Raw genomic sequence first — 9741 nt, 5'->3', positions numbered from 1 at the left:
CCCCCCCACCTTTTACACATTTCTTTTAGTACACTTACTATTGGAGGCCCAACAGTTTGTTGCTATGTTCATGCAATACAGGTCACAATCAAACAGCTATCATGCACTTGTCTCCAGCTATAACTATATTAATGACCTATGGCATCAAGTCAATAAATATGATAGTAAACATATTTCCACCCAGGTAGCTTAAGGCTCAATCATTCTCTTCGAGATTATTTTTTTGGAAAATCTTACAAGGTCCAAGTATAGTTGGGATCATCCAGTGTCGCAATTGCTAATAAACTAGATCTAAGCTCCGTTTAGAATAGAGGGAATTTGTTTTTTTAAAAATAAATAGTTGGCTTCTGTTATCTCCTCACTACTGATATGTTTCAATCGATCACATATTCATCTCTTGCTCTTTTGCTCACTCTTTGAGCTTTATGGAAACTTTTAGTTGGTGCCTAAGAAGAATGGATACAGTCCATACAAATACGAGACACGGTACAACACAATATGGACACGGTGATATATCATACTTAAAAATTCAGGACATCGATGGCAAGGACAGGTTTATTAAAATATACACTTCAACAAGTTTATGTATTTGTATACTTACAAAATGAGTTCGATGTGTTTCGGTCTCAAATTTTTTTGGTCCCATATTATTATGCGTCTATTTAGTGCATTCAACAAGTATTCAATCCGTGCTTAACAAATGTTGGATCTATATTGACTTTGTGCAACTAGTGTTTAACTCATATCAATTGTGCTAATAGTATCCGATACGATGTCCAAGACATGCTAGCCAGCTAAAGCATCCATGCTTCTTAAGTTGGTGTTTTACCTTTACTGCTAATGAACATGACTAGCTAGCCTGGTCATTACTGGCCGAAGTTAGCTACTCCCTAGTCAGGAGCCTCATATTTCGCTATCCTGAGCTTATCCCAACTCTCTCGAAGTCCACGTTCTCTCTTTTGCACTTTTATGCATTTCTAAAGAAGACTCGATTAAAGCAGGGTCAACCGTATCGATACACACACTTTGCGGATGAATTAAAGTAGGAATGACTAATGAGAAAGGAAAGTACGGGAAAACGTTGAACTAGCAAGAGTTAACTCAAGAAAACAATTATAACGCGCAACAAATTCACCAGGCCGATTGATTAAAATCATGGAAATAGCAACAAAAAGAGAAAATCAGGCCGCAACGGAGAAAAAATGAAAGAGAGGTAAAAAAAACCTCTCGATATCGGAGTAGAGTTGCAAAGCGGTGGAAGTAGAACGAGGTGGTTGTTCGTCGCCAGAGTCTTCAAAACTGCACTTGATTCGGCTGCTTCGAATGAATTGATAGCGTGATTGACGTCCAATTAGAGGTATGGGGCGCTTGAAGGTGCGAAATCTTTGTGATTGACGGAGTACGGGATGGGGATGCCAATATGTATGCGTTGGCTTCAGCAAACTGGCCATCGCGTATCTTCCTGGATTCAGGATCGTTTAGCCTTGGGTTCAGATTTATTGGCCAATTCGGATGCTGAATCTGATCAGATGATAGTTTCCATAGAAATGCATTTTTCATTGAAATCGCATTCTAAATTATGCGGACGAATAAGAGTTCCCTACGCAACAGCTGCTGGGTTCTTGCAATTTTGGTCAAACAGTCAGAAGACTCTAGACGTTCCCTCACAGAATAAAAAAATAAAATAAAATAATTATTTTATTTTAGGAAGAAAAGAAAAAAAAAAACTAGTTGGGATATTAAGATTTTTAGAGTTTATCTACCTGTCTAACACGCTGTAACGTGTAATAAATGTTTTTTTTTTCCCTTAAATATTTTTTCATGAAACATGTAGCCAACTACTCTTTATTTTATTTTTAGAAAGGAGTTGAGTTGTACTTTATTTTGTCCTTTTTATCCTATAATTTTAGATTTGAATATAAATTATATTATATAAACTAGTATTTAAAAAGATTAATTATCATGACCATATTTTTGAAGTTTCAATTCAGGAACAATGATGTGGATTGGCGCCCATGGATGACCTTTCTATCTGACCACATAGTGTCACAATCGCACTCGTGGCATTGTGACAGTGATTATTTGACATTTGTTCTAAACTTTGTAAAGAATCTTGACATGTGGTCAAGCCTTGGGTCACATTTGAGAGAAATATTTGTCGAAAACGTGAGAGAGAAAATGCGTTGAAAACAATTTGAAAGAAAGCAATGTTACAGGCTAAAGAGAATAAGCAACAACCACATCTTTAATAACATATAACTCGGGTAAGAAGAATTGACAACCAATCACATCCCCTATAATACATTTTAGGACATTTTAGCCTAGCGAGTATAGACATAATTTTGGTGAACGATCATATACATCCCCGTATTGACACGACAAGAATAGTAAAGACCTAACTACACATGGAAGCAAATAAAGGGAGTTTGGAATGGGCATGCGGCCGTGGACAACACATCCTTAACAAACATGATTGAGACATCCGACATGCGATCAAAGGCAGCACACCTTGGACAAGCATGATCGTGACATCCTTAACCACTCAATTGGTTGACGTTGGCGATGTAGGATGAAGTTGACTTTATGTCTCTCTACGTGCTTCCAAATAATCTAAGCATTGAAGAGTCTCTTCCAATCTGTCAGGAATTGTTGAAAATCACTTCTTAGTTCGTCAACTCTTCGTGTCTTCTTTGCTAGAGTCTATCTTACTTTTGCGGTGGAATTCTTCTTCATGGCAAGAGGTCGTACCACCTTCTTGTGCTTGGTGTCTTCCTAGTCGAGATACTAACGTTTTAAGTTACTAACGTGGACAACAGGGATAGTCTACATCCATGGGAACAATTGGATCCTATATGATGTCTTCTCGACCTTTTGAATGACTTCGACTGGTCTATAATATTTTCGCATCAATCATTTGTTTTTGGTGCTTTGAAATTGGATTTGATCTAACCTCACCTTGAACAAAACTCTTTCTCCATTTTGGAATTGTAGTAACCATCGCTTTCAACCGACCCTTCTCTTCATCCATTTGAATGGTCTTTTTGAGTAAACACGAGTTACTTCAAAGGTTTGTGATATAAACCAATGCATCTCAATCATACAATATAAACTTGAACGAAGTTGTGAAGAATCTGGTTCAAATTACCGCAAGATGAAGTCAAGTTACATTAAGTGAAGTCAAGTTTTATTAAATTTGAACTCAAGTTGCAATTAATTTCATATTAAGAAAATCAAGCTTCATTTCTGCAACAAAGGCTTCAAGATATTTCAACTCACGTTTCATTTATTCTTATATGGTTACAATTTATGATGTATTATTAAAATTTAGATTTATGGTGTTTTATTAACGTATTTTTGTTACATTTACATAGTGACTAATTATGGTCATAAAGTATTAACTTACAAATCTGCCTCATGAAAGGTGACCGGTTTTATTTTGAAGCTATATGAAGTCAGGTATGTTATTTTTGTAAAATGGACTTGGAAAATGTAGTAAAGGGAGCATAAAAGCATTTGTGCCTTCTTTTAGCCAAATACTAAGTTTATTTGTAATTCGATGTAGTTTAGGTTGCATGTTTAGAATCATTCAACTTTGACATGATCAATCTTATTTGTGGAGTGATTTAAATCTCAAACAAGTGTTATTGCTTTGAGATATTCGATTAACAAAGTAATGTAAATCTTACTTTCTCTTAGGTTGATTCTTTATCATTTTTGGGGTTCTTGGATAATTTAGATCTAAAGGTATTGTTCTTCAATAATGTTGTTTGTGAGATCCCCACGTTGATTGGAGAGGGAAATGAAACATTCCTTATAAGGGTGTGGAAACCTCTTCGTATTAGACGCGTTTTGGAAATCTTATATGCTAGCGGTGGGCTTGAGCTATTACATTGTTAAATCAACTTCCAAGAGTTTCATATCAATTTGTCTCCTCACTTCAACTGAGGTATTGGTTTGGGGTCTCTCCCTAGCCTTCAATGATCATTGACAAGAGTCTTTGCGAGTTTAATGAACCCGACTTTCAACAAGTCATTTAGCTGTTTGTGGAATTCAGCTAGATCAAGTTGATTCATATGACACACATCTGTGGTGGGCAATCTCGCCCCCGATATAAAATCAATCTCGTGATATATCTCCTCAAGTGGGGATAAATTCTTTGTCTGGCCTTTTGATCTTGTGTTGCGATGTTCCCATAGCAACTGCGAGGTTTCTGTTGGAGTGTGCTCACTTAAATTCTCCTCTTCAACTACGACAATTGCAGCGAGTGTGGGTTCATCACAGGCAAAATCTCTTCTCAACTATAGTGTCGTCATCTTCTTCACCCCTTTTGGTTGATAGGTGTTGGTCTGAATGATTGTTGGCTTGGATCCCATTACTACTAAGCATTTCGCTAGGGGCATGGAAATGACTTTGTGTTTGAGCATGAAACCCATCCCTAACACGATGTCCAAGTCATCCATCTTGAAAATCACAAAGTCATTTGTCCAGTCCAAGTCCTCAGCTTGATCAGAGTTCTCTTTGCAACTCTTAAGACAAGTAGGACTGTCGAATTGACGACTTTCATCCGTCATGTGTCTCGATGACAAATGATATTCAAGCGTTTTACTTCGATTCCATCATGAAGTTGTAGCTAGCTTCAGAGTAACAATAGTGTTCTTGGCCATTCTATGGTTAACCAAAGCATCGACATACATAAGATCACGTTCCAATGACTCTTCTATCACTTCCACTCTTTTCTGAAGAGCAGACAAGTACTTTAGTGCCCCATGCAAGATGTGTTCATTGCTTTCAACTCGCGGTGTTTCAACTTCCACCATCTCATATGCAACTTTTGAATTCGTTCCAAATTCGCTTGGAAGGCATAGAGTACCCCACCTTTTGCGGACACTCAATTTTTTGGTGGACTCCTTTGTTGCATTTGAAGCAAGATGAGGGATCTTGACTATGACTGTTTTGGCGGCAAGGATTTGGCTATGGAGTTCTACCTCTTTATTGGGAGGACTTGCATTCTCCCCGCAGTCAAGTTTGTCACTTCCCCATCTTTAGGGGAGTTGGGTTGGTAATTTATATTATCCTACTTGTGCAAGCCTGGTTCTGCTTTACGTCTTGAGATTGATCATTGTCAATCAGCCGTTTGGTTGTAGCATAGGCCATGGAAATATCTTGAACTTTTTATTCATAGAACTTGGTTTTCGTTCACGGCTTCCGCCCTTCAACAGAACTGAAGACCTTGCCTTTCTTAGACATGTCGCGAATATCTAACATAAGCCCAAAAATTGATTAACGTAGTCTCATATATTCTTTGTATACGTTCGTTCCCTTATCTTCCTCCTTACTATTATTTCGACATTTTATGGGAATAATTGTGAGCGGAGTTTTTGTTACTCCCTAATTGTTTATAATACATCGACCATCTTGAATGTCCATGTACTTGGATCTCCACCACAACTTTGCATCGTCAGTTAGATGCATTGTAGCCGATGTGACCTTCGCCTCTTTTACCACAATATTTGTGGCTCAAAAGTATTGTTCAAGGTCAAAGCTAAAATTCTCCAAACCCTTAAAGTCTCCAACCCAGAGATGAGCTTAGGACCGCACCCCAATTGGAGTTTGGTTCCCTACTGCTCTAATGGTGATATTTAACTTGGCACTCGGATCTGACACTTCTATTCTCCAATCCTTAGACATTTCTAAGACAATATGAAAGGTCACTTGGTGGGAATTGTTTAGGCCTTCGATACGTTTTTCCATCCAGGCGATAGAGCCCATTGAGCTATCTCCACGCTCGAAGCCACCAATAGTTGTGGCTTTACTTCTAGGGTGTTGACCCTAACCATTAATTCACGAATTGACATTGTCTCAAGGCGGCCTGCCATTTCATTGATCCTGTCGGCTTTAGCGGCAATCTCGTTCATGTGAAACTCCAAAAGCCTTATTCCATTAGGAACTTCACTTAAGTAGAGCAACTGATCTTCAATCTCTACCGATTGATCAACCTTGAACTTGCCCAGTTCTTTTGCAACAAACATGTTTGATTACTACGATTCAAGGAACTGACTCGAGTCTAATACTACTCGTCACAATTGCACTCTTGTGCCAATGAGACAACGATTGGGCAACACTTATTCTAACCTAGTGAACAAGTCAGTCGTGTGAAAGTTAGAATTTGTAGACAATCTTAAAGTATGATTGAGCCTCAAGTCATGTTCGAGAGAAATGTTTTAGAAAATATGAGCGAGGAAATGCATTGAAAATAACTTTAAAGAAAATAATGTTATAGGCTAAAAGAGAATAAGCAACAACCACAACTTTGATAGAATATAACCCGAATAGGAAAAATAGACAACTAGTCACATACCACTATAGCACATTTTGGGGCAATAAACATGATTTTGGTGAACAATCATATACCCATATTGACACGACATAAATAGTAAAAACCTAACTACACATGAAAGCAAGTAAAGGGGGTTTGGAACGACATGCGACCATGAAAACATGTCTTGGACAAGTATGACTGGGACATCTGACACGCGCCTTCAAAGCATGATTGTGACACATAGCTCCTCTGTATGCTCCCTACCTCAACTAATAGTCATCGATCACTTGAAAAAGGAAAATAGAATATGGTAAACATAAGCATGCTTAGTAAGCAATCTACTTATATGTTTCCATCGCATTCTTGACATATTAAGTTACCATGAATTTTTCTCTAGGCTTTAGAAAGTTTGGGTTTAGGTTCTACAACTATTTGAGCTTTTGGGAAGACCTTGCTTATCACATCCCTCTCGAAGTCTAGAAGTCATTAAACTTTTTTGGTGCCACACATTTGCTGGATAGTGTAACTCAGCTCTAGATTGAACTATCTTTTCTATATTTTAGACTTAGACTTAATCAGCTTACATTGTCTTGATATTGAATGACTCGTATCCTGGGAGGAGGTGCACTCTCATCACATATCATAGGACAATATCTCTCTAAACATTTTTGTACAAGGACATTTTAAGGCATGCTCAACATTTTAGCTATATCCAATACCCTACTGAACATGTATTTTCTAGCTATATAAGGGGGCGTTGCCAAAAATAAAGACCGTTGAACATAAGATAAGTTGTCGAGAGGGACGAATTAGTTGTAGAAACCTATGGCTTTGGGAGGCTTAAGAACACTAATGATGTCATGGGCCAAAACTATATCAATGACTTGATGTAGCATGGAGTTTTCTTGGTCGACATTGTATCAAGAGTTCATAGGGTCGTAAGGATGATGTAGAGCGAAGTAGATGAAGCACGAAGCCTCTACCCCTAGTTGCATATGGATCATCATCTATCAGGGAAAAAATTCCAAAGGAATAGGGAATTTGCAAGGCCTTATCGGATATTTTTTTTCAAAAAAAAATCATTTTAGTATCGCACATTTATTTTTTAAATTTCTCTCGTGCTTGTCTAAAAATATCTCTCGTACTTATAGTGTTTTGTCTCATCTTTAGCACTAATCAATTGGGAAGATCGTCATCATACCAACTTATGACAATCCAATCAGCTACAAAGAAAGGAGCCACAAATTAATGGCATACTTCAAAAGCACAAAGACCAATAGCAGTCAAAAGCCATATATCACAGAACCAATGCCATCATGCACCAACAGGGCTATATAACGTATTGGAAGTGTTGAGTCGAAGCTTTTGTAAATGACAAATGGGTCTACCTCATGTAACTTTAAATTCAACACATTCTTCAACTGTACAAGTAACAACAACATGCCAACCAACGAACAAATCTATAGTACGAGATCGAAATTCCACTAACTTCACATTGCATTTTCGGCTGGTTGGGATTGGTATGTGCGCCTCCTTAACTGGGACTCCGCTGTTGGCTGTTGTAAGAAGATCCTCGTCGGGTCATTTGGATCCACATAGCTGCAAGTTAAACATCAAAAACATAATCAAATGACAAATTCCAACTTGACAATGAGATTGAATTCGATGAGAATCAACGCTACTCACGCATGTCTCATCATTTCATCGACAGGAGTTTGTGCTGCCTGCAATGGATCAACTTGAGGACCTGCATTCATATGTTGATTGTATTGTCTCACCGAAGACAGCAAGTTGAAGAAGAGTGGTACAAAGGTACCACATCCTCCTTCCTTGAACAAAATCTTAAACGAGTGAGTCGAGTAGAGAGCCCTGTGCTGGTCTTCAGGCACCACCTGTAATAAGCTATTAGCTAGGCTTTCTAAAGTAGCACTCGGACACACTAAACAAGATGTGATCTAATAGTTCGCATGCTTACAGGTTCAACTAATCCAGAGATATTGTTGCAGAAAAATATTGGCTGGTTAAATTTCTCATCATGAACATAGAGCTGCAAGCGCAACATGCAAAATATTAGATAGCAATGCAACAAAATGTCGAATAGAATAACACAATCCAACAGCTATTTAGGTCTAAAAATATGGACACACAAATATAAGAGGCCCATACTAGCATTATGAATAAGTTGCTTCGAGTTTAGGACTCGACAAATTATTAGATTTTATTAGGGCATTTTCATGAAGATTGTGTAAATAGTACTATTAGAAGATATATTGGGAATATTAGTGAGATATTATAAAGGATATAGTGATAATTAGATAGAGATGACTTGGTTATAAATATGAGCTAGGATTTGTGGAGGGGAGGTCATATTTTGGTGCGCCAGTCCATAGTGGGTGGATTGTCGGAGAGACAACCTTCTTAAAACCTATGGATATGGTAATTCCTTTGATATTGCAATGTAGTTTTATCTTTCGTTTATGCAGGAGAATTCTCACCAATTCAGTTTCCAAAGATGGACAATTATAAGGACAAAAGGCATCAAGAAGGCAAGTAAACATAAAGAGTGAAAGCTTACCAAAGGCATGTCAAATGCCGTGAAGTATGGATCTGGTTTACTTGACACAAACACCATGCGTACATTTGACAAGTAAATAGTCCCTTTTGCTTTCACACGATCACTCGAAGCCCTGAAAGAGAGGTAAAATCCATTACGCTCATGCACCATCTCTGCCACTTACAACCAAGTTCATCCAAATTGATACAAAGAGGCAATTATTGCCGGAAAAAGGTGTCAGAATGGGATATTATATCTTTTTATTTTTAATATAAGGGACAAAAATCTTTTCAGAAGGGAAAATTGCATACAAAAAAGGAGCAATATGAAATCTTATTGAACTTCTAAAATGTACATAAAAAAAAAAAGAAAAGAAAAAGGCAAAACCAGCAGAATCCATTTGGACCAGGCTACAAACAGACCTTTTCCCATACCTTCTCCACATCTCTAAAATTTTTATTCTTCCTTTCAAATCAGATATTCCATTAGATGAAAAAATAAGTAGTCTTCCACAAGCCTTTTCCCTTTGTCCCAGAAAGGAGTTGTACTAGGACCTTGTTAGCCATTAAGCAACAAGATATATATACGAGCCAAGAAAATACCTACCAGTTAAGATAAGATTTATCACAAGCCATAGAAAAATGAGCTCGAGGAACTAATGGTCAACCCAACATGTAACCCCGTATTGCCACAATTGTCCAGGCTCCTAGAAGTTCACCTTTTGTCCTTCCTAGTCAACATATTGTACCACGAGGAATTTTTCTGGAAAGAAAGCTGGCACACCCAAAGCCACATTCCTAAGAGTGAGGATAAGCGGCAACAACATCCCCTCTTGACTCACAGAAGTTTTTTTTCCCCCCCCCCCCCC

General features: G+C 37.9%; 2 protein-coding genes across 2 annotated transcripts in view; both read right to left on the bottom strand.

Moving 5' to 3' along the window:
- The window catches only part of LOC111442022, a 12067-nt gene extending 10441 nt beyond the window's left edge, over positions 1–1626 (bottom strand). Inside the window, exon 1 of the mRNA XM_023079265.1 lies at positions 1225–1626. Coding sequence (XP_022935033.1) covers positions 1225–1451 — 227 coding nt within the window. The 5' untranslated portion in view covers positions 1452–1626. The remainder of the gene's footprint in view (positions 1–1224) is intronic.
- A 5970-nt stretch (positions 1627–7596) lies between these two features.
- LOC111441354 overlaps positions 7597–9741 on the bottom strand; it is a 6673-nt gene continuing 4528 nt past the window's right edge. The window contains exons 2-5 of the mRNA XM_023078303.1: positions 8895–9006; positions 8295–8366; positions 8006–8211; positions 7597–7918 (exon numbers count right to left, since the gene is read on the bottom strand). Coding sequence (XP_022934071.1) covers positions 7810–7918; positions 8006–8211; positions 8295–8366; positions 8895–9006 — 499 coding nt within the window. The 3' untranslated portion in view covers positions 7597–7809. The remainder of the gene's footprint in view (positions 7919–8005; positions 8212–8294; positions 8367–8894; positions 9007–9741) is intronic.

Source organism: Cucurbita moschata, unplaced genomic scaffold, assembly GCF_002738365.1.
Source record: "Cucurbita moschata cultivar Rifu unplaced genomic scaffold, Cmos_1.0 Cmo_Scf00004, whole genome shotgun sequence".
NCBI classification, from domain to species: domain Eukaryota; kingdom Viridiplantae; phylum Streptophyta; class Magnoliopsida; order Cucurbitales; family Cucurbitaceae; genus Cucurbita; species Cucurbita moschata.
The sequence above is the reverse complement of the archived record's forward strand: the minus strand, read 5'-3'. Positions and strand labels throughout refer to the sequence as shown.